We start from the raw sequence: 25589 nt of genomic DNA, 5'->3' as shown, positions 1-25589 counted from the left end.
ACCATCACAATAGATTATTTTGAAGGATTAGAAGCCAAACAATATAGAAATGTACTTTTCATCGTAACATTTTCAGTCTCTTGGTGATGATATTAAACATAAAAATGTTTGGAATAATAATACAGATGGGCATATTTTTCAGTCAATTTGTAAAATAACTGAATATTCAGGCGTTTAATAAATCCTCTCAGTGAAAATTTTGCAATATTTGACTGTAAAAATATAAACATGATAAAATAAGCAATGCTCAGGAGAAATACTTACTTTGTGTTGCAAGTCAAAATAGTGTAAACGAAAATCACACAATTACCAAGCAAGTGACTTACCAAAACTTCGTCACCATTACCGATGCTACCCACAAAGATACCTACATTTCCTTATTATTTCCAAAACTGTATTTCATTTTTTTTATCAATGTGACCATACGCCCTTATACTATCAATAAAAGTAACAAATGCGCTTACGAAATTGCGCAGCACAGGTCGCGAACTAGTCTAGGTTTCTGCTTTACCATCCGGGTACTCACGGGAAAAACAATAACAAAGGCAACAACCAGTCCCAGGGAATTGCTTTAAAAAGATGAAACTTGGCAAAACTGATCATCAAGGTTGAAATTAAAGTGTCAAATGTTGTTTACGTGAAACACAACACTAGTCTCTGAGAAAATGGCATCACTAGTCAGTATCTCATGTGCCCGCCATGTGCATTGATGACTGCTGTGACACGTGGATACATGGAATGGATGAGGCAGTTGATGAAGGCCATAGGCTTGAGCCCACACTCTGAGGAACGCCTGACATAATTCACTTGGTCGGATGTCCCACAGGTGCTCAATTGGATTTAAATCGGGACTGAGGGCAGGCCACTGCATGGTTCTGATGTCATTCTGCTGGAGGAAGTCTCTTGTTGCTCTCGCAGTGTGGGCATGGGCGTTAACATGCTGTTATGAGAATCCATTATATATGTATATTTACTTTTCATGAAGAATATATTAAATGTACTTTGTTTTCATGAAATGTATATTCATACCTTTTTATATATTATGTTGCTTGTGTACAGATTGCCAGTGGTAAACACTGACCATTTACACACTTCACTTCACATTGTCTAGATGCAAGCCCTGGTAAGCTCACAGCCAAGTATGTAGGCTGATGTTATGCAATTGTGGCTTGGCTACTGCTCGACAGGGAGACAAAGTGGTCAGTTCCAAGGTTGGATTCAGGTGTTAACTGACATGCCATGTCGGCAAGATTTGAAACTTTAATTGTGTATGCCTTGTCGGCAATGTGTGAACTAAGGTGGATTATGGATTACATGAAACATCCACTGGATCTTGTTCGGAAATGATGGGATATTACAGCCTAAAGTTTTTTTTGTGATTGATACTTGCTTTTGCTGTTTGTGAATAATATGAAGCTTGATTAGACTGCCAGTATTAAATTATTTTTAAATTGTTGTGTGATCTCTCCTTGTTATGTATGGAAACTGTTTAGTGGATCCACATGTAACAAATTTGGGGCTCGTCCGGGATCGTTCATTTCATTATTTGGAATGCTTGATAAAGGGAGAAAAATAATAAATGTTGTGCAACTAAAACACTTACTTACTTCCAATGCTTTTCCATTCCAAATTCAAATAGTTTATTGATGTTAATTGTTGTAAAGCACAACAATTAGTAGCCATGGAGTTCAAAGTGAAGGATTTTGTAGAGACAATTAGTGTAGAAGGTATCCTTGCTTTGAAGAAATCAGAAGTAATACAGGTTGCGACATTTTCAGGTAGAAATTGACCCATTGGCTAGGCAATCCCATCTTCAAAACCTTGTGATGGAATACTTAGTGGATGAAAATATTTTAGATGGGAGTCTAGAATTTAAGTCAACACACAAGAGTGAAAAAGTAATCTTAATGGAATTAGAGTGTATGAAAGAAAAAGTGCAGACAGAAAGAGAACCGAGATCTAGGCAATTAGATATTCAGAAATTAGAGCTAGTACTGAAGATAAAGCAGCAGAGTCTAACTGGTGAGAAGGAGAAGGGATTTGATGTGGCAAAATTTGTAAAACCTAAACCCCCCTTTCATGAAAACGAGGTAGACAAGTTCTTTTTGCACTTTGAAAAGTTAGCTACTAATTTGAAATGGCCGTTAGAAGCATGGACTACACTTATTCAGAGTGTTCTAACAGGCAAAGCTCAGGAAGTTTATGCAGCTTTATCCATTGAGCAGAGCTCTGATTACAAGGTGGCTAAGAGTGTCATATGAGTGCCTATGAGTTAGTTCCTGAGGCCTATCGTCAAAAGTTTAGAAACTGCAGAAAACATGAAGGGCAGACTTATGTTGAGTTTGCCGGAACCAAGGTTATGATGTTTGATAGATGGTGTTCCTCAAAAGAGATAAACAAAGACTATGAGAAGTTGAAACAACTTGTGCTAGTTGAGGAGTTCAAAAGGTGTATTCCATGTAACATTAAAACTTATTTGGATGAATCATTAGAACAAGCAGCTACTCTAGCAGATGACTATGCACTTACACATAAAGCTTCATTGTGAAGGGCAGCTTACCATGGTAGAGGAAGGGTTAGTTCTTTCAGTCAGTCAAATGCTACAGGGAGTAATTCTTCATGGTCAAATGACAGAGGTCGTAAATTTACAGGTCGTGGATTTTCTCACTCATCATTTAGAGGCCCTAACAATAACCAGGTGTCAGCTTTTGCAAGTAGTTCTCCTCAGGGAAATAATACATCCATGTTGACAAGAATGATGATTTCAGGACCAGTTTGTTCATATTGTAAGAAAAAGGGACATTTGATAAGTAAGTGCATTTTTGAAACTGAAAAACAAAGATCAGAATGAACAGGTGAAACATGCTCTGGCTTCAGTGATATCAAGGCAAATGTCTGGACTTGAGGCTGAAGATGTGCCAGTGAATAACTCAACCTTTAATTCTGAAAAGGGTTATTCACCTTTAATGTCCAGAGGTGGTTACATTAAGGTACCTCTTCATGTAGTCTATTTGAAATCAGATTTGGTGACAGGATGTATTACAGTTAGAATCATGTCATCTCTACTAGTGCCAGGTGTATCACTTATCATGGGCAATGATATTGCAGAAGATAAGGTTGTATCTGATCTCCCTAAAGTTAGTGAGATACCATGCGATAAGCAGGAAGCGAGAGAAGAGTTACATGTATACCCTTCGTGTGCTGTTACTAGGGCTAGGGCTCAACAGAAAGCTAAGTCTGACATTCCTAGAACAGGCGAAATTGATTTATCAGAGACATTTATCAGTTATCCTGAGGAAATTGAAGATATGGAAATGTCACCTGCTATTGTCAGAAATCTATTGGGAAAGATTCAAGTGGAGTTATTTCAAGGGAGAAACTAATTGAAGAACAAAAGATGAATCCAGAACTTAGGTTGTTAAGAGACAAGGCTGTTTCAGAAAAAAATAGTGATGGGGAGGCAGTATGTTATTATCTGAAAGGAGATATTTTGATGAGGAAGTAGAGACCACCAGACTCTCCAGCAGATGAAGAATGGACAATAGTGCACTAGATAGTTATTCCACCAGTGTTTCGACAGGAAGTTCTTAGTCTAATGCATGATACTCTTCTTGCAGGGCACTTTGGAGTTGACAAGACTTATCAAAAGATCTTAACTCACTTCTATTGGCCAGGAGTTCAGAATGATGTCTGAAATTTCTGTCAAACATGTCACACTTGTCAGATGGTTGGTAAACCAAATCAGAACATTGCAAAATATCCTTTGCAGCCAATTCCAACAGTTGAAGAACCCTTTAGCAGGGTTATAATAGATTGTGTCGGACCATTCCCTTGCACACGGACAGGAAATGTCTATTTGTTGACAATAATGTGTGCATCAACACGTTTTCCAGAAGCTATTCCACTGAGGAATATTAAGGCTCCTCTCATTATCAAGGCTTTAATTAAGTTCTTCACTCTAGTTTGGCTACCAAAGTCAATCCAATCAGATCAGGGATCAAACTTTATGTCTGGAATATTTCAGCAGGTTATGTATGAGTTGGGTATCATTCAGTATAGTTCAAGTGCATATCATCCCGGGTCACAAGGTGCTTTAGAGCGGTTCCACCAAACTCTGAAGAGCATGCTAAAGGCTTATTGTGAGGACAATCAGAAAGATTGGGATGAAGGGATTCCATACATGTTGTTTGCAGCTAGGGAATCTGTGCAGGAGCCACTGAGCTTCAGTCCTTTTGAGTTGGTATTTGGACGTACAGTTCGGGGACCATTAACGTTCCTAAAAGAGAAGTGGTTAGATGATGACAGGGAAATCAGTTTGCTAGATTATGTTTCAAACTTCAAAGAGAGATTCATTGAGGCTTATAGCATGGCAAAGCAAAACTTTCAGGTTAGCCAAGAGAAGATGAAAAGCTGGTATGATAAAAAGGCAGAACATAGGGTGTTTGCACCAGGTGATAAAGTCCTCATTCTTTTACCAATACCAGGACACCCACTAAGAGCTAGGTACTATGGCCCTTACTTTGTACACAGAAATTGAGTGACACAGATTATGTCATAGAGACTCCAGATCGGAGAAAGTCCAAAAGAGTTTGTCATATCAATATGATGAAAACTTACTATGATAGGTGTGCTGAAAGTGTGTCACAGACTGTGAGTGTTAGCACTAAAGACACAGTAGAGATAACTGAGGAGGACACATTAACTACAGACTCTCGTACTAAGAGCAACGGAGAACCTGATGTCTTTAACAATCTGGATGCTAAGTTATCACATGTGACTAGTGAACAGAAGATAGAACTGGAGGAGTTAATTCATGTGTACTCACATTTATTTCCAGATGTGCCATCTAGGACAGATTGTATCTTTCATGACATAGATGTAGGGGATGCAACTCCTGTCAAGCAGCATGCATATCATGTGAATCCTATCAAGTTAGCTCTACTTAGAACAGAGATTCAGTATTTGTTGGACAATAATATAATCGAACCCAGCAGCAGTGCTTTGAGTTCACCATGTATTCTTGTACCAAAGGCTGGGGGCGGCATTCGTCTATGTAATAATTACAAACGTGTTAATGCCCTTTCCAAATCTGACTCTTACCCAATGCCTAGAATAGACGATTGTATTGATAGGATAGGAAGTGCTAGGTATGTCAGCAAGTTTGATTTATTGAAGGGATACTGGCAGATCCCGTTAACAGATAGGGCAAAGCAAGTATCAGGTCTAGTCACACCAGAAGGCTTATATCAGTATAATGTGATGCCTTTTGGATTGAAGAATGCCCCAGCTACCTTTCAAAGACTTATCAACACCATTACACAAGTATTGACCATTGTGAGGCATACATTGATGGCGTCATTGTGGCTACAGTTGAGTGGGATGATAAGATGAAGACCATGAGAATGTTATTTGACTCTCTAACCCGTACTAAACTCACGATCAACTTGTCCAAGAGGGAATTTGTGAAGGCCACAGTGGTGTATTTAGGACATGTTGGGGGACAAGGTGAAGTTAAACCTGTCCAGGCCATAGTAGAAGCTGTGAACATGTTTCCAGAACCTACAACCAGGAAAGAATTGATGAGATTCTTAGGGATGGCTTGATATTATCGCCGGTTCTGTCAGAACTCTTCTCAAGTAGCAGCTCTATTGACCAATCTACTGAAGCAAAACTGCAATTTTATCTGGGAAAAGTCTCAACAACAGGCCTTTGAGAAGATCAAAGTTATTCTGACTAATGCACCGGTCTTGGTTGTGCCAAACTTCAACAAGACCTTCAAGCTCTATGTTGATGCCTGTGACATAGGGGCAGGAGGAGTACTACAGCAAGAAGATGATTAGGGGATAGACCATCACATTTGCTACTTTAGCAAAACATTAGACACCCATCAGAGAAACTACTCAACCATAGAGAAAGAGACTCTGGCCCTGATATTAGCTCTCCGACACTTTGAAGTGTACCTTAGTACAACGGTGACAACAATACTTGTGTTCGCAGATCACAATCCCCTTGTGTTTGTGAAGAAACTAAAGAACAAGAATCAGCGACTTACATGAAACATTCACTGGATCTTGTTCGGAAATGATGGGATATTACAGCTTAAAGTAAGACTGTTTTAATTGTGATTGATACTTGCTTTTGCTGTTTGTGAATAATATGAAGCTTGATTAGACTGCCGGTATTAAATTATTTTTAAATTGTTGTGTGATCTCTCCTTGTTATGTATGGAAACTGTTAAGTGGATCCACACGTAACAATGCTGAAAATCGTGGATGAGGCGACATGCCAAATGAGGTTTGGCATGTGGTCTCAAGACTTGATCAATGTTTGGCAGTGACATTTGGATGGTATTATAATGTCTTAATTTGGTTTCTTTGTACATATCTGTTTTACAATTATTGGATGTAACATGGTGTGTTATATTTTATGATTTAAATGTAAAATAAGAATAAAAATAATGTATAAGTCATAAAAAGGTTGTGAAAAATATTGATGGTTGGTGGCAGTATTCTAAAGTTTGTGGTTTTAGATTAGATTAGATTGACATTTGGTTTTGGCCACAGCACAGCACATGAGGCAACAACAAGGTGGCAACAGGAATTAAACGGGCAATCTAGGGTCATCCAGTGTGAGTCACCACATTTAATTACATGGCTCAATTCCACAAATAGGGCCATTCATTTCCTCATTTCTACATTTCAACTTTTCTCCATGTCAACATCTCTGAATCTAAATAAAAACCGATCACAACCCCACAGCGAGTCATGTTTCACCCTTGGCATCTAATCAGCTGTAACAAATGTACCGAGCTGCTGTGACACCATTGCCTCTCATTGCCTCTGAATAACTTTCCCCACGGCGTCGACAGACTCTCTCTGCCATCTACTGTTCAGATACAGTTACAGCTCTCGTCGAAGAAGAGGACGCTTCTCCACTGCTGGTGGAGCCAATGCTGGTGCTGTGTTGCCCACTGAAGACTGTCCCGGCGATGACGTGGTGTCAGAATGGGTTCTATTGTGGCCTGTGACAGTGGGGGTATCTGCTCGTCAATCATCAACGCAAGGTGTTCACACTGATGTGTCGCTTGTGTGTCCCCATGGTCTGACGAGCAGCAGTAACAAAGTGATCTTGAAGATGCTGTCGCACAATCTGACGATCCTGACAGTCGGGTGGTGACCCTTGGTCTTCTGTCGTATTGCTGGTGCCTGTAAATGTCCTTACGTGGACTTGAAATGCATTAGCTACTTGCCGGGTGGTTTGTCCAGCTTGCAATCGTCCAAGGGTTTGGTGTCACAATTCAATAACGAATGAATGTTATCCGATCTGGGTGGGGTTTTATCGGACAAGAAATGGGTGGTAAAGCCCATTGTAAATACGATTGATGTTGTTGATGTTGTTTAAAAAATAAATGTTTTCTGTTGCATATTAGTGTGTTTGGTGTTTTATCTTCAGGGATCTCAGATCCCCGAGGTCTTTTCCAGTGCAACTTGCATCAAGGTCCGACGTCTTGCCATGTCAGTGACCATGTCGACGGTAACCTCAGACCTGGTGGAGGCCATGGTCACCCCATTAACTTTTACCGTGCTGATTGCAGGACCCACAGGATGAGGTAAAACATCGTTTGTCAAAGCCTTCATGGAACATGTTTTCCAACCTGGGATCCTTGACAACCCACCTCCGGGGATTGTTTGGGTGTATGGTGAATGGCAAGCCATGCATGAGGACTTGGAAGTTCTGATATGCAGGTTAGGTATTCCAATCACGTATGTAGAAAACATGTGCGAAGCCAACATGCACCACAACAAACACAGGTCATCAGGAGAGAGGTGGTGACGGGTCTGCCTGCCGCACTCTGGCTGGTCATTCATGATTTGCTGGGTGACAACAGAGGTACTGCGATGGTTAGCGAAAAACAGTCATCATCAAAACACGTCTGTGTTGTACTTGACCCAAAACCTATCTGCTGCTACACCTCATTATCGGACCATTAGATTAAATGCCCAATAAATGATACTGTTTAAGATCCCCAGGGATGCCTTTTCAAGTTGATCACTTGGCCAGACATGTCTTTCCAGTACAGATGCCTTTATTCGGGAGGCCTATGAGGATGCCACCTTGGCTCCTTATTATTCCCTGCCCTAGAAGTGGACTGACTGACTGAGTATGGTTTTACGCCGCTTTTAGCAATATTCCAGCAATATCACGGCGGGGGACACCAGAAATGGGCTTCACACATTGTTCCCATTTTGGGAATCGAACCCGGGTCTTCGGCGTGATGGAGCGAACGCTTTAACCACTAGGCTACCCGACCGCCCCCCTCGAAGTGGAAGGGGATATAGGAATGGGTCCTGTCTGTCCGTTCTCCCGTTCTTCCATCCTTCTGTCCTTCCTTCCTTTGTTTCCGGAGCAGATCACAAAAAACATGAGAGATATCTTAACCAAACTTGGCACATAGATAGGTCTTGTGGTGAACAGGTGCCTTTTGATAGTTTGGGATTTAAAAAAATAATGTTTTTCGAGTTTCCCTGGCAACGACTTTGACTTAGACTGAAAATGGCGGTAGTGCTTGTTTCCGGAGCAGATCTTGAAACCCGTACAGTATTCTGTCATGGTTGAAAGAAAACAGTATCCAGGAACTTTACCAAGTCTCAAGGTAGCACCTATGAGCAGATGATTGAAAGCCCAGCCTGGTCAAGTGTATAAGATGCTCAGCAGGGTCAAATCAAGGAAAGGCCTAAAACTTCAAGGTTTTGCTGAACACAAAATTGTAGTAAACAAAAAAGGATTGGGTGAGATGACTAGATTGCGGAATGAAAGACTGTTTACCTGGAGACACCCTGTAGAGAACATTCAAGGTGATGGACTCAAGGTGGCTCACTTGAAAGTTTAATCCCTCTTTGCTCATTTCGAAAATGTGAAGAAGGATAAGTTTGTTGGTGTGCTTGATGTTTTGTGTTTCACAGAAACACCCATCAATGATTACAGTGAAAGAGACCTGCCAGGATATCAAGTCTATCCAGGAGACACAACACATGGTTTTGCTGTGTATGTGTTGACAAGTTTCAAGAACAGTGTCCAGCTATGTGATGTAATGTCATCTCGCAGTATACAATACATTTCCGTTCTTGTTGGCAAGTTCTGCATTACTTATGTGTATGTTCCTCCAAAAGTGTCCTGGACTTGGTTGTGGCATTCACTTACTAACTTCATGCAGAAACTTCAGGATCTCTCCAAGCAGCATGAATGTGAACATGTCCTAGTTACTGGGGATTTCAACAGTGATCTGAGTGAAAAACTGAAACTTGAAGATATCTTTAATGTGCGGAAAATGACTCAACTCATTCACTCTCCAACCCACTGCCTTGGAGCTACACTGGTCTTGTTGTTTACTGGTCATGCCAGTGCTGTAGCATTCCAGACTCCAGTCTACTACTCAGATCATGAGATGATTGGTGCTGTACTTCTCAGTACACCTCATACTCACTCACTCACTCTCATTAATCTCTAAGTAAAGTAAGAACTCCCTTACTTCTGATTATTGTTGAAGTAATAAAGCAACTCAATACAAATACAACAGTGGAACTGCATCTTAAACCTACTCAACTGTATTAACACTGCCTTCTATCCTGTATATATTCTTGTCAACCATACTCTGTACTTCACTTGCTTCATACGTTGTTAGAACCTACACCAAAACGTCGCTCCTAATTGTAATAAAGAAGTTGTTCGTCCATATGTCTCATCCTTACTCATTACAAATACAGTTACGTATTCTATCATAAACTGCAGATGGCAAAACAGCACCAGTAATAACTTTTTTAGTGCTGCAATTAGGCCTTTTACAAGAGGCTCCAGTGAACATAGTTCACAGGAGCTGATGCATTGCACACAACCAGACATGTCATATTGGTGGGGTATGAGTATTTCAAGCTTGTTCCTTCTTGTTTTTGAACTTGAAACCCACCATGTTAAAAGAACATCGTGTATGTAGCCATCTCTTTCACAACACTACCACCCTCTACATTGCCAAGTAAAAGCATAATTAGAGACCGTCCTCCACCCCAGGGTTCAGCTGCCACTTAGCAGTCATGGGGCGCAGACAGAAACAGGTGATTCCCACCCAGCTGCTCCAGTCACCCACATGGTTGGTTAAATCTGCCCGAAAAACAGTCCGTACCTTCCTAGGTATTAATCAAACAAAACAGCATCGGTCTGCCATGCAAAGTTTGCAAGTCTGATGTCCCAAATGAACCATCACCCCGTTGCCGTCTCCCAACCACCACTCAAGGCATTCCACCACGCTAAGCACAACCAAAAAGCAAAGCAAAATGAATTCCTTCAAAGGAAAATGTGTCCCTCAAAGGGCGTAATCATTTGTTGCAATGGTTTGTCATTGCCATGAGAAATCTTCGAGAAGGGCATGTTACTTTGAAGACTCAGCATCAGTCCTGGTTGTTGTGACACCAAGATGTGTTGACCAACAGCATCAACAGCAGCAGCAGCCCCTGATGCAGCCTTGACACGAATGGTGTTAAGGAGCCGATCCCATAAGAAAACTTCATCAGAGGCATTACCACCCCCATTACCCCCACTCCCTCACCTACATTACCATAAATAGAGACATCCAGCCATGTCCTTGTCTGTTGAAGGTTAACAGCAGTACCATTTACAACAGCAGACACCCTTCATGTCTGAACATTTGACAGGGGGCACGGGTGGCCCAGTTGTCTAAGGCGACGTGATTCACTGTGCAGAGTTTTGTCCCTTGGGCATGCCAGAAACCTATGATTGTGATTAAGTTTCTAGGTTTGTCAGTACCCTACCCGTGCTCTTGGGTTTCACCGAAGTGGTAAATGTCTGACACCTACATCACTTCTGGCTTTCCTCCCACATTAAGCTGACACGCTGTGATATAACTGGAATAGAGCAGCCAACCACCATGGTCATGATGCAACAAATTCAGCATACACCATCTGATTGGTGTTTTGAATCCCTTCGTACCCATGGTCAATGAAGATCAGGAAGTGAGCCATGCCTCTGGTGTACCTGTCCAGGTGGCTGTTTTTGACCATCATCTAATCATCAGTGAGCTGGTTTTGATACTGTCTACATGTACTCGGATGTGGGGAAAGATCAAATTGTAGGGGACACAATGGCTTCTTTGCTCATGTATGTTCCTATGTCCTGTCAGATGAGGGAAGACTGTGTCTTGATCAAAACACCTCAACACCTAGGCTACATGGAATTGCATCAGGGAACCACATTTGACATCAAAATCTATTTAATGAATGACGTAGGACATCCCGTGTCATTCCAGAGTGGAAAGACAATCTTGACTATTCATTTCCTCTCACACTGTCAGGGTACCTTATTCTTAACATGGTTGGACACCAGTTTATCACCCCATTTTGCCCGTGGTTTAGGTGGACAACAGCAAGGGAAAGGCCTGACAGCATACCGAGGACATGCCGATCAGCAATGTCCAACTCAAGACTCGAGGAATATCAGCACTCAAAACAGGAGCATACATGTTTCATGGATTAGTGGAAGATATCAGTTCTGGACATAGAAGTATCAGGGACAGTTTGAAACACCATGGAAAACAGGCATTACTCACCACATTGTAACAACACCAACCAAGGCCTGCAGCCGCAGATAGAAAAAGAAGCATCAAACACAAACCTGCTCCCTCTCATATCACCAAGAAACACAAGGTCGTAGCTTTTACTATTGTTTGTTTTGAAAGACATCAGCAAGTTGTCTTACAGTGCAGATATGTTCCCACTCGTGTGTGTCAAGAATATGAAAATCAATGCAATGTCATGATACCAAGGTCTCCCTAATACCGAGTTAGTGTCTGAAAAGGCGAGAGAACAAGCAAGAGAAAACAAACTCTATGGATACATGGCAACTTGGTGACGTTCTGGATGCATGATCTGCTCCTCCTTACACCTTGAGTAACCCTTCTCATCCTGACTATGATCAATTTCAACAACGTCTGATGTCTTTTCAAACTTTGCCTAAACAGACGACACAAACCCCTTATTATAAGGCCATGGCTGGCTATTTCTATCATAGTCGAGGTGATGGTGTTATCTGTTATTGTTGTGGTGTAGTACTCTGCCAATGGGACGCCACAGACAAACACTGGCATGAATATCTCAAGTATGCAAAATTCCCGTTGGAATACCTGTGCGTCTTTTGTCCTGATGGAGAAGTGAAAGAAAAATTCAAAGAAGAATGGAAGAGAAGAGCAGAGCAGAGCACTTTGGCAGATGTGGTGCAAACACAAAGTCTGCACCACCACCACCACCACCACCACCACCACCACCACCACAACCACAACCACCAACCGCTTTGGCTTGTTTTGTTGAGATGTACCTGAAACGGATCAACCAGCATAAATGTCAGTCCAGAAGGGGAATGGGCACAGTTCAACACTAGACACGGTACTGTCAAGATCTGTCAAGACCTGTCAAGATGTCCTGTCCAGACGATTTGTCAAGATGATGCACTGAGATGCATGTGAATGCTCCAAGGCTCAACTGGTCCAGAAAGCCTACACAGGACCAGTAGCATGACGACAGGATATTCTTCCCACTGACACTCGAGAAGTAGAACTGACAGTACAGTATACACTGTGACTTATTTCTTCAAGAACGTTATTTGGTGGATCGGGTCTCCATGACACTACACCTGATTCGTAGCCCTATTGATTTATACATTTTACTTGGTCAGTGCTCGAGACTGTCAATTTGAACTGACCAAAGCCGAGTTTTATGTACGTCAAGTTTACATTGATCCTTTGACCTGAGTCCAAGTCACAGTCCATTACATTCCAGGAGGAGGCCAAGATTTCCACAAAAATCAACTAATTGGAGGCTAGCTGCCCAAACGGTTGGTTCTGGGACTGGTGGACAAGTAAGACATATCTCATCTGCAATGGGACCACAACATATTTGAAGACACAGAAGGTTGTCTCCTAAATGGTGTATCAACCAAGTATGTATGAAACATCAGTCAAAATGAATATAGAGTTTATTTTGTTACAGAACTGTCAAAATACAGTAACACCGATTAACTTTGTATACAATGCTACTATGATGGACTAACATGACATTATCAATTTGACTTGGGGGATTGGCTGCTGCTTCCTTGTTCCCCATAGCGTACTGCTCCACCATCCCTCGTGAATCTCCTACAGCTCCAGCGTGCCTCTTAACACTGCCTCCACCCTGTCCATCCCTGTGTGAAATACAAATTTGGCAGAGGAGATGAAGCAGATTAAATACTATGACAATTTGAGAAATATTCATCTCCATGTGGATGTGTATATGATGTGCACCTAACGGTCATTCCTAAATGTCAACTAACTAACTATATGAAAGAAGTACATATACATTTTCAATATATCAACATTTATAACAAATCTTGTTATTTTGAATTTTCGAGATTAATTACTGTGTTGACTGAAGCATGCTGACTGACCTAACTGGAGTATTGTCATCTGATTGGAGACCACAATCCTGAACCAGCCTGGCTCCGAGCCGTATGAAGAGCGCCCTCCGAGGATGTAGACTTTTCCACAGATGAAGCGAGCCTGGAGTTGGTCCTCTGCCTCGAAGGTTGGAGCAGCCAGATACTAAATAGTACACACATATATATGTGTGTACGTCTGTGTGTGTTCTTGTCTGTCTTATAAGGGGGACATGGATGCATCAGCTCTGATTTCACCTTACATTAAAATACAAGCTTCCAATTGGTTAAGGAGCGGGCAAGTTTTCCCTTGCAGTTCGCTTATGTACTCTGTTGCAAAATCAGTATAAACACACTTTAGGTACCTTGCTTATCTTGCATAAGTATCTTTTGGCTGAAATGAACCTATGCTTATTCGAATGCATTGGGTAAAGGGAATTAAAATGGTTTGCGTCGTCTATTAGTTCCCAAAATAGCTTTTTAAATTATATTCTGGGTTTGCATGAATGAATATCGGTGAGATAAATTCGTTGTCAAGCAATACCTCATGATGTGATGTACCCCTCGGGATCAGTTGACAACTTATTATGTCATCCATGGACGATGAATTTATCTTACTACACACCTAATTGCTTTGCAATGCATGCACACTTTGGTCCGAATTGGAAAGAATGCCACAGCTAGGCAACTAAGAGTTATTTCCCCTAGATCTCTTTGATTCGGAAATATACATGCTGAATAAACGGCTGGAGGAAAGTACACTTATAGTTACAGGGATAGGTGATTTGCTTCTAATCTTTAGTAATTGACAATTGGCAGCTTGCAATCCAACATTTATGTATAAGGTAAGACATTGTTTTAATACATATATGCAAGACACAGAATACAAAGAAACTGAGACTCAAACCAATGCAAAATGTGTACAAGACAAATAAGCAAGGCAGAAATAATAAAAACTCACTGTACTAATCATTACTGAGTATACTTATCCAATGTCTGAGTTCCAAGTCAAGTGTAAGTCAAACTCGAATATCAAACTTCATCCTTGAAGATTAGTTGCACTCATTGAACTTTATTCACTGTAGGTTCAAAATCATGTTGAAATAAGGATCTTCGTTTTCGAGAATTAGACTTGTACTGATAGTAAGAGCTGGCTCATTATTCTTGAGAGCAAGTCCAAATGATAACATACTGCCAACGTGTTGTAACAAAAGTACCTTTGACATGTCTGCCCAGGCAAAGAAGCCAGCCTTGCTTGGATGGACTGTGACCCCTAACTTTGCCAGTCGTCCAGTGACATAGGTCACGCTGTCGGTCAGACGTTGCTTGTACGTAGGGAAGTAGATGTCGTCAAGCCATTCTGTCCACATGGCAACCAATAGGATCAGAATCTCCATATCGTTTATAACTCATATCAAACTGATAACAATGCAAGCACATGTTCTGACTACCACCAATATTCAACAGTGTACATGACTTCCTCACGTACAAGGAGATGCGAGTAGATTTTCAGAATATCTCAGGTTTAGTAATAAATGAATAAATGTCAATCTAGCAAGTACATATGAAGACTTTTTTCAAGTACACTGAGATATTCGTACGCGTAATAACATTTGTATGTAATACCAGATGTAAAAACAAACTGATTATTGTAAGGACAACAGGAAGTGGACAGGTATTGACCTTCTTAAGTACAATGTGATGTAAATATGGGAACTGACTGACTCAAGTACTATGAGACGTAAGTACATACAGTTACTTTAGAAACAACGATGAGAAGATATTGATTTTCTTAAGTATAATGAGATTAAAGTTCATGTGCAGACCTTCGTTTGAATAATACTGTGTTCAAAGATTTAGATGAGTAATTCCTTGAAGGTTCACCTTTGTCTTTGATAAGTTCCTGCAGCTTTAGTTGTACCGGAGCAGCTGCCTGCTGGAAAATCCCCACTTTCTCTGCATACTGGAGGATGTGCTGGTTCCTTGTATGTAGGACACCACATCTGTACCCAGAGAGGCCAAGGTCCTGCAGCATAGCATAAACTGCAGTACAACCTGATCCTGTTTTAATAAAACGACTCTGTCACCTGTTGTCATAATCACCGACCATGAAATAATTATCACAATGATTGTCATCGTCTAGCATAACTCCCATAAAGCATGTATCAAAACACTACCTTTGTCTATTATAATCAACTCCCATGAAGAATGTTAAGCAACAACTGTCATCATGTATCATAATCACCTACAATGAAGCAGGTAACAAAACGTCGATTCCCCCTGCTATCTTCTAGCAGTACACCGAAATGAGAACATAATGTTAAGTTCTTGTTGGTGTCATCCGCCCTGATATTGGTGAACATTGCTAAGTGCGGAATAAAACAAAATCACTCATTAGCTGTAGCTCATCTACCTTACTAAATCCCCAGACAATGTGTGTCTTCATGTTGTCAGGTACAGGAAGGGTCATTACGCTGCTGAAGGTTGCAGTTTCGTCGAACACAGATAGCGCGTAAATCTCGTCCATGATGACGTGCAAGTCATGACTACAAATATATGATTAATCAGTTATTGATGTACTTATACATATGAACATGTTTGTGTAATTATTGATAACGAATGCATTATATTCTAAATGTTTCAGAGATATTTCCACTGCCACTTTACATGCATGTCAAAATACATGTCTTCTAAGAATGGTTAAATAATTCCTATAATTTGATGTGTTTATTTGTGTTTCGTTTCGTGAATACTAGCATTGAGCATAATTGCAGAAACACCGTCATTGTGTGTCAACAGACGTACCTTTGAAGAACCTTAATCCTGAAGACTTAAGATGTCCAAAGTCAATTATATTACGTTGATAAAATGGTTTGTGCTACTCTATGTTTATCATATTGGAACATTGTCTTCTTATCTTGCATTGCATTGGCATTTGCGAAATGTTTACAGTATTGTGAATTCTATGCAGTATTGTGTGTTGTGATGCTGCATTTGCCCATTTTAGTCTTGGGAAAACATTGGTGTGTGGACAGTAACCCTGGTTGTTTGTCGACAATGGATGCCACGGTCTGAAATGCATCACATGACAACAGTGATGGCAGCCAATGTCTGCCGAGTTGTATGAGCTGATCTGTCAGAAGTTGAAGCAGGTGTTGTTCATTTCAGGTTATTGTCAATTTTGAACCTGGACGTAAGATGAGGTGAGGTGAGGTAAGATGAGGTCGAGTTAACATGGACACCCATTTTAAACACAGTATACCGCTCCGAGCTGACTACTTTTGTCCTATTAATGCTGAGCACCAGGCAAGGAAACACCATATTTAACGTCTTTTGGTATACCATGGCTGGGAATGGAATCACCAACTAACTGCTCTCTGGGCATATGCTCTATAGCTAGCCAAACATGTACCTGACACAAGTACTCGACACACATGCTAGACACGGTCACCAACACAGGTACCTAATAAGGTACCCGACATAGGTATGTGATGTACCTACCGTACAGAGAAACCTGGTATTGGTTTCTCAACAGAGGTATCTGCAAGGTACATGATACAGCTACCCAGCACAGAAACCTGCCATAGGTATTGGGTACATGTACATGAGACATGTACCCGACACAGACACATTATACATGTACCTGACATAGGATCTAGACAAAAGATACCCACAAAACGTACTTTCTATTGTTGCCAGATAAAGCAACTCGACACATGTATTTAACACATGTACAGGTACCAAACACATGGCATGGGTACTCGACACAGGTACCCAACAAATGTATCCGATGCAGGTGCTCGACACAGGTATCTGACATACAGTGCATATCCACTGTCTATGACATCTTCAAGATCTCCAAGTATTAACCTTTGTGCCACCTTCAGACAGTCCATGAGTTGCTGCTGCGTGTAGACATCGCCGAGTGGGTTGTGTGGATTGATGAGCAGCACACCCCGCACCGTGCGTCCCTGGGAGTAACAACAATTAGTGTAGCATTAGTTAACATAATGCAGATTCCTGTGTGTCCTGTCGCAGAATGAAGTTAACTTTAAATGAACCAGCTTCGGTTTTCTTGCTTGGCATACAAACCATGAGTGAGGGTCTGATTACCACACTTCGAAAGGGTGGCGACAGCTGTCGTTAGAGACAGAATATTTATTATTGTCTTCAAAACACAACAAGCACCTCATCACCAATCCCGAGAAATCATACTGTCCCACACCTAACAACAACCACAATTCACAATTATGCGTCCTTGGCTCTTTGATTGGGTGGTGGGGAGGTGTTGGGTGTTGGCTGGGGTGGGTGTTGGAGGGAGATGATGGGTGTTTGTTGGGAACGTGACAGGTGTTGGGAGGCGGGGGCGGTTCGTGATGGGAGTTTGAGTGTTTGGGATGCGTATTGTTTTGAGACCAACTATTACGTTTCCAGTCAGACCCCTTGCCATGAAAACCGATATAGTTGCCGTACTTCACTGACTGTCATTAACAGACGTGACGTGGAGATGAACCTTCAATATGGAATGGTGTCTTTGGTAGAACACACAAGCAGACAACACCGAGCAAGCAGAATTTGAGTAAACCTTTTCTGTCCCAGCCAGCTGCCATCCAAAGAGCGGCTGTACTACAAATCCTCAAATAACATGGCCATTATATGTAAGGGTCACTACACGATTTATTTGCTCAAGACCTTGGTATAAGAGACATATCAAAGAATGCCACATTAGGTCAGTATTTTAACTGAAGAAAAGCTTCATTAAAACCACGTCGTCTCCTCTGCTGTTAGCTTCTTATCAATTTATGGAAGGCTTGTGTACAAAATATATATCAGATGCAAGGCAACCGTAAATGGATGTCAGATGTAAGGGATCAACCCTCTCCCCCCCATCCCCCCCCCCCCCCCCCCCACACACACACACACTCACACACACACACACATGCTTAAATGAAGTTGTACAAAATATGTCTGATGAAATAAAAAACGTCAATGCCGGAGAATATCCAGTCTCCATTATTCGCCAAAATATTCCATTGGTCATAAAAGGCAACATGGAGGTTAATGGCAAAATAGTGGTGTAAATTATATCAATGGATCACTGAAAATCAGTGAAGACACTAGGTGTTCGCGAAAAGATTATACACAATTTAGATGAAGAAATAAGTGTTTATTGTCTGATGACACACAGCAGGACTGATGCCAAGTGACGGTGGCCTGCAGACAAACAAAACAATCAAAGGATGATGGACTAGGAAATCCAGTGACGCAATGGAGCATTTACCGACTTTATTTAAGCTAAAAACGGTAATTTGATTATGATATACGTCTGCTGTGAACAAGCACAGAGTGTCTGTTGGTTAGGAGTAAAGGAAAAACGTTCACGGGAAAAAAGGAAAAAGTACAATATAGAAGTTGGATGTAAGGTTTATGTACTATATATGCAAATGTATGGCATATATACTATATATGCAAATGTACTAGATGTACTGCTTGTGTACTAAATATGCAGATGTATGGCTTATGTACCATATATGCAGCTGTACTTATGTACTAAATATGCAGATGTACTTCTTATGTACTATATATGCAGATGTAAGGTTTATGTACTATATATGTAGATATACAGCTTATGTACTATATATGCAGATGTACGGCTTATGTGCCTTATATGCAGATGTACTTCTTATGTACTATATATGCAGATGTACTCCTTATGTACTTTATATGCAGATGTAAGGTTTATGTACTATATATGCAGATGTACAGCTTATGTACTATATATGCAGATGTACGGCTTATGTACTTTATATGCAGATGTACTCCTTATGTACTTTATATGCAGATGTAAGGTTTATGTACTATATATGCAGATGTACAGCTTATGTACTATATATGCAGATGTACGGCTTATGTACTTTATATGCAGATGTACTTCTTATGTACTATGTATGCAAATGGACTTCTTATTTTCTATACATGCAGATGTAAGGTTTATGTACTATATTTGCAGATGTACAACTTATGTACTATATATGCAGATGTACGGTTAATGTACTGTATATGCACATGTACGGCTTGTACTTTATATGCAGTTGTACTGCTTATGTACTATATATGCAGATGTACGGCTAATGTACGGCTTATGTACTATATATGCAGATGTATACGTACTTCTTATGTACTATATATGCAGATGTACTTCTTATGAACTATATATGCTTATGTACTGCTTATGTACTATATATGCAGATGTACATCTTATGTACGATAGATGCAAATGTACGGCTTATGTACTATATAAGCAGATGTACTTCTTATGTACGGCTTATGTACTATATACATACAGATGCACGGCTTATGTACTATTTATGCAGCTATATATGCAGATGGACGGCTTATGTACCATTTATGCAGATAGACGGCTTATGTACCATAGATGCAGATGGACGGCTTATGCACTATATATGCAGATGTACTGCTTATGTACTATGTATGCATATGTACTGCTTATGTACTATGTATGCATATGTACTGCTTATGTTCTATGTATGCATATGTACTGCTTATGTACTATATATGCAGATGTACTGCTTATGCACTATATATGCAGATGTACTGCTTATGCACTATATATGCAGATGTACAGCTTATGTACTATATATGCAGATGTACTGCTTATGTACTATAGATGCAAATGTACGGCTTATGTACTATATATGCAGATGCACGGCTTATGTACTATATATGCAGATGCACGGCTTATGTACTATATAAGCAGATGTACTTCTTATGTACGGCTTATGTACTATATACATACAGATGCATGGCTTATGTACTATTTATGCAGCTATATATGCAGATGGACGGCTTATGTACCATTTATGCAGATGGACGGCTTGTGTACCATAGATGCAGATGGACGGCTTATGCACTATATATGCAGATGTACTGCTTATGTACTATGTATGCATATGTACTGCTTATGTACTATGTATGCATATGTACTGCTTATGTACTATGTATGCATATATACTGCTTATGTACTATATATGCAGTTGTACTGCTTATGTACTATATATGCAGATGTACTGCTTATGCACTATATATGCAGATGTACTGCTTATGCACTATATATGCAGATGTACTGCTTATGTACCATTTATGCAGATGGACGGCTTATGTACCATAGATGCAGATGGATGGCTTATGCACTATATATGCAGATGTACTGCTTATGTACTATGTATGCATATGTACTGCTTATGTACTATGTATACATATGTACTGCTTATGTTCTATGTATGCATATGTACTGCTTATGTACTATATATGCAGATGTACTGCTTATGCACTATATATGCAGATGTACTGCTTATGCACTATATATGCAGATGTACAGCTTATGTACTATATATGCAGATGTACTGCTTATGTACTATAGATGCAAATGTACGGCTTATGTACTATATATGCAGATGCACGGCTTATGTACTATATATGCAGATGCACGGCTTATGTACTATATAAGCAGATGTACTTCTTATGTACGGCTTATGTACTATATACATACAGATGCATGGCTTATGTACTATTTATGCAGCTATATATGCAGATGGACGGCTTATGTACCATTTATGCAGATGGACGGCTTGTGTACCATAGATGCAGATGGACGGCTTATGCACTATATATGCAGATGTACTGCTTATGTACTATGTATGCATATGTACTGCTTATGTACTATGTATGCATATGTACTGCTTATGTACTATGTATGCATATATACTGCTTATGTACTATATATGCAGTTGTACTGCTTATGTACTATATATGCAGATGTACTGCTTATGCACTATATATGCAGATGTACTGCTTATGCACTATATATGCAGATGTACTGCTTATGTACCATTTATGCAGATGGACGGCTTATGTACCATAGATGCAGATGGACGGCTTATGCACTATATATGCAGATGTACTGCTTATGTACTATGTATGCATATGTACTGCTTATGTACTATGTATGCATATGTACTGCTTATGTTCTATGTATGCATATGTACTGCTTATGTACTATATATACAGATGTACTGCTTATGCACTATATATGCAGATGTACTGCTTATGCACTATATATGCAGATGTACAGCTTATGTACTATATATGCAGATGTACTGCTTATGTACTATAGATGCAAATGTACGGCTTATGTACTATATATGCAGATGCACGGCTTATGTACTATATATGCAGATGCACGGCTTATGTACTATATAAGCAGATGTACTTCTTATGTACGGCTTATGTACTATATACATACAGATGCATGGCTTATGTACTATTTATGCAGCTATATATGCAGATGGACGGCTTATGTACCATTTATGCAGATGGACGGCTTGTGTACCATAGATGCAGATGGACGGCTTATGCACTATATATGCAGATGTACTGCTTATGTACTATGTATGCATATGTACTGCTTATGTACTATGTATGCATATGTACTGCTTATGTACTATGTATGCATATATACTGCCTATGTACTATATATGCAGTTGTACTGCTTATGCACTATATATGCAGATGTACTGCTTATGCACTATATATGCAGATGTACTGCTTATGCACTATATATGCATATGTACTGCTTATGTACTATGTATGCATATGTACTGCTTATGTACTATGTAAGCATATGTACTGCTTATGTACGATGTATGCATATGTACTGCTTATGTACTATGTATGCATATGTACTGCTTATGTACTATGTATGCATATGTACTGCTTATGTACTATGTATGCATATGTACTGCTTATGTACTATGTATGCATATGTACTGCTTATGTACTATGTTTGCAGATGTACTGCTTATGTACTATATATGCAGATGTACTGCTTGTGTACTATACATGCAGTTGTACTGCTTATGCACTATATATGCAGATGTACTGCTAATGTACTAAATGTGGATATGCTGCTGTACAAGTATTAGTGTCGACAACCTTTCCTACTGGTAAAATATAAGATATTTCTGCCAAGGATTTTTGTAAAAACTTGTTTTTTAGGAAATACTTGAACAAAATAAATCCACCTTAGGTTTTATACCCAAAACATTGTCAGGCTCATCGATACGCTCCCGTGTTCGCGAACAACTGGCATCAGAATGATTTTATAGTGATTCCTGAACACATGCTGATGACATAGTCGGAATCATACAATGAACACTGCTTTAGCTTTTCTTTTGATTATGGAAATGGTTGTTGCTGGAATGTGTTGCTAAAAGATAGAACTTGTTCAAAAGACCAAACAGCAATAATTCGTCTCTGTGGTGGAACTGCATACAAAATAATTCACAGGGAGATAGCATATGTGAAAGAAGATGTATTTAAATGATATATGTGAGAGAGATTACAGAGATGACCTGGATTGATATGTAATCTACAATGAGTAACTCGGGATGTTAGATGAGAATATGGCCATATATCACAATGGGGGTGATTAGTATCGGCCCAAGCTCTATGTCACCTTCACATCACAGCATACATCCACAAAGGCTGAAGTTAAAGGTGTTGTTTAACCAAAGAGTGTTACATATTGTGGAGTGAAGTGCTCTAATTGTGTTTGATTTTAAGATCAATGCCAGTAATTGCATCTTAGTGGAAGGGTTTAATTCCGTTTAGTTGGTTGCCATGATGTTATATTGGTACACTTCGCGGTCTTGTGTCCGGTGACACAGACAGATAATAATATTCATGGCCCCCTGTAATAATTTCAAGCAGCACAGTATGTGGATACGTGATGACATTAGCATGAGACGTGACCCACCACTTCAAACCCAGCCGCCCACTGTGGGTACATATAAAACTTCGATCAATACCAATGTACCATGCTAGACCATGATGATATAGTCGAAACATAATATTTCAACATGTATCCCACATTAGCTGGACACAAGTAATACAATCACGAATGTGCATATCAATTCTGTGGCAGATACAATTTCCTTAAATAAGTATATTTCGTACAAATTATAAGAACGCGGAATTCGTCTTATACTTCATTTTCACAAAGTCGGTGTTCTAACTGTAATTTTGGTTTGGTCCGTCTACCCTTTGCACTCTTCGACATATGTGAGCTTAATCAAAACTGCGAAGGGGCTCTTCTATATTTTGTAATAATAATAGTATTGAGATACATTTCAAAACAGGGAATATATAGACTAATGCAGTCTGGCATCATAGATCTGATAATTCCTGCCCCACATATGTACATGTATATGTGGATTCTCTGTTTTTTGTTCCGATAAAAAACAACATTTACGATAGTTTGTCATAATCAAACAACCCAAACTGTACTCACTGGATATTTATCTGACAAAAGTGACACAGCTTTCTTTATAAGGATGGGTTAACTTTTTATTTAACAATGTTTGATAAATATTGCTAACATATCTGTCGGAATTAAAAAGTTTTTAATAACCCTAGTAAGACTTAGTGTGATCAGGGGTGACAACAGTCGAAAATACATTATTGAAATGCCGAGGTCCTGTGAAGATGATAGATCTTTGACAATATAATTTATGAACAAAGAAAATAATATTAATAACAAATTTTCACTTTGCTCCAATAATCGACATGAACGAATGCGAATAGCTTTTTCATAGGTGTTTTCACACCAAACCTTTTTCACTAAACGAAGTACGACGATAGAGCGCAATCCCAGGGTGTACAGGTAATACCACAGAGCCTGACTGTTCATATAATAAAATGCCTAACACAAATTTATAAATGCTGTCATCAAATTAGTGCCTTTATGTAATGTGTGTCATACTATTGTCCGTAGATATTCCTTTGACATCTGATTTATGGTCAACTTGTATTGTGAATATTTAACACTTAACACTTTTTTCTTATGTATAGACCTATGGGTCATTCCATTATTCATCTGAGGTAACAGTATCATACCTTGCTGTGCACACAACCAGAAGAAATTGTTGTTTAAAGATGTCTAACAACTGGCTGTCAGCACCATAATGGATTACAGCATCAAATTAAGGTTTAGAGCAGTTTTGTGAAAAGTCCTGTCAACATGGGAAAAACTAAGGTAATTGTTTTCAAAAACGGAGGCATACTATCAAAACAAGGAAAATGGTTTTATAAAGGCTAAGTATGGGTTGTTACTAAATACAAATATTTGGTAGTCTATTTCTCCAGTAAATTGTCATGAAAGTTCCATTCAACACAAACTGCCACTCTGGCAAAGAAGATCTTCTTTGCATTCGGAAACATCCCCAAAACATTGGTGATGTAAACTTTGATTTAATTTTTAAGATCTTCGATACAAAAATTAATCCAATTTTGTTGAATGGGGGGCACGGATGGCCCAGTCGTCTAAGGCGCCGCGATTCGATTCGCTGTGCCGAGTTGCGTGCCTTGGGCACACCAGAAACCTATGATTGTGGGTTCGAATCCCGGCTCGCCCCGATTATGTTTCTAGGTTTGTCAGCACCATACCCGTGCTCATGGGTTTCACCGAAGTGTTAACGTCTGAGACCTGCATCACTTCAGGCTTTCCTCCAACGTTAATCTGACATGCCGGATATAACTGGAAAACTGTTAAAAGCGGGGTAAAACCAAACTCACTCACTGGTTGTATGGGGCAGAAATATAGGGTATGATGAAGTTACACTTCAGAGAAAGAGTACACGCCTAAGCAATGTAAAATAATTTACATTATTAATACTATTATTGTCATCAAAATGTAAATATTATGTAATGTTTAAAACTCAATTTAAAACTGAAGAATATATTTTTAAACCGCTTTTGCAAAATAATAGAATGTCTTTTGCTCGAATACGATACTCATCGCATACACTTAACACTGAACATGGCGGATACACACAAATATTAAAACAACATAAAGTTTGTAAATTGTAAGATTTCTTTGTGTGTCCAATATCTTATCATTTGCGTATGGAATATTTATCCACATATATGTACCAGCCACCAAACATTTTTAAATTTATTGTACTAAAGTTTTCCGAAAATATCAACGTGTTAAAGCGTGTGACATCATATGTATTTCATGCAATGGATTATAGAAC

At 39.6% G+C, this 25589-nt stretch overlaps 1 protein-coding gene across 4 annotated transcripts in view; it reads right to left on the bottom strand.

Annotated features, from left to right (window-relative positions):
• Positions 1-13047: 13047 nt before the first annotated feature.
• Positions 13048-25589, bottom strand: part of LOC139473931 (1-aminocyclopropane-1-carboxylate synthase-like protein 1) — a 32527-nt gene continuing 19985 nt past the window's right edge. For all 4 annotated transcript variants that reach the window (XM_071256745.1, XM_071256749.1, XM_071256746.1 and 1 more), the window contains 6 exons: positions 17347-17447; positions 15890-16022; positions 15361-15502; positions 14694-14836; positions 13489-13642; positions 13048-13245 (listed from right to left, as the gene is read on the bottom strand). In XM_071256745.1, coding sequence (XP_071112846.1) covers positions 13199-13245; positions 13489-13642; positions 14694-14836; positions 15361-15502; positions 15890-16022; positions 17347-17447 — 720 coding nt within the window. In that variant the 3' untranslated portion in view covers positions 13048-13198. The remainder of the gene's footprint in view (positions 13246-13488; positions 13643-14693; positions 14837-15360; positions 15503-15889; positions 16023-17346; positions 17448-25589) is intronic.

The sequence above is a fragment of the Haliotis cracherodii genome, unplaced genomic scaffold (genome assembly GCF_022045235.1).
Source record: "Haliotis cracherodii isolate W230 unplaced genomic scaffold, xgHalCrac1.p SCAF_3, whole genome shotgun sequence".
Taxonomy (NCBI): domain Eukaryota; kingdom Metazoa; phylum Mollusca; class Gastropoda; order Lepetellida; family Haliotidae; genus Haliotis; species Haliotis cracherodii.
The sequence above is the reverse complement of the archived record's forward strand: the minus strand, read 5'-3'. Positions and strand labels throughout refer to the sequence as shown.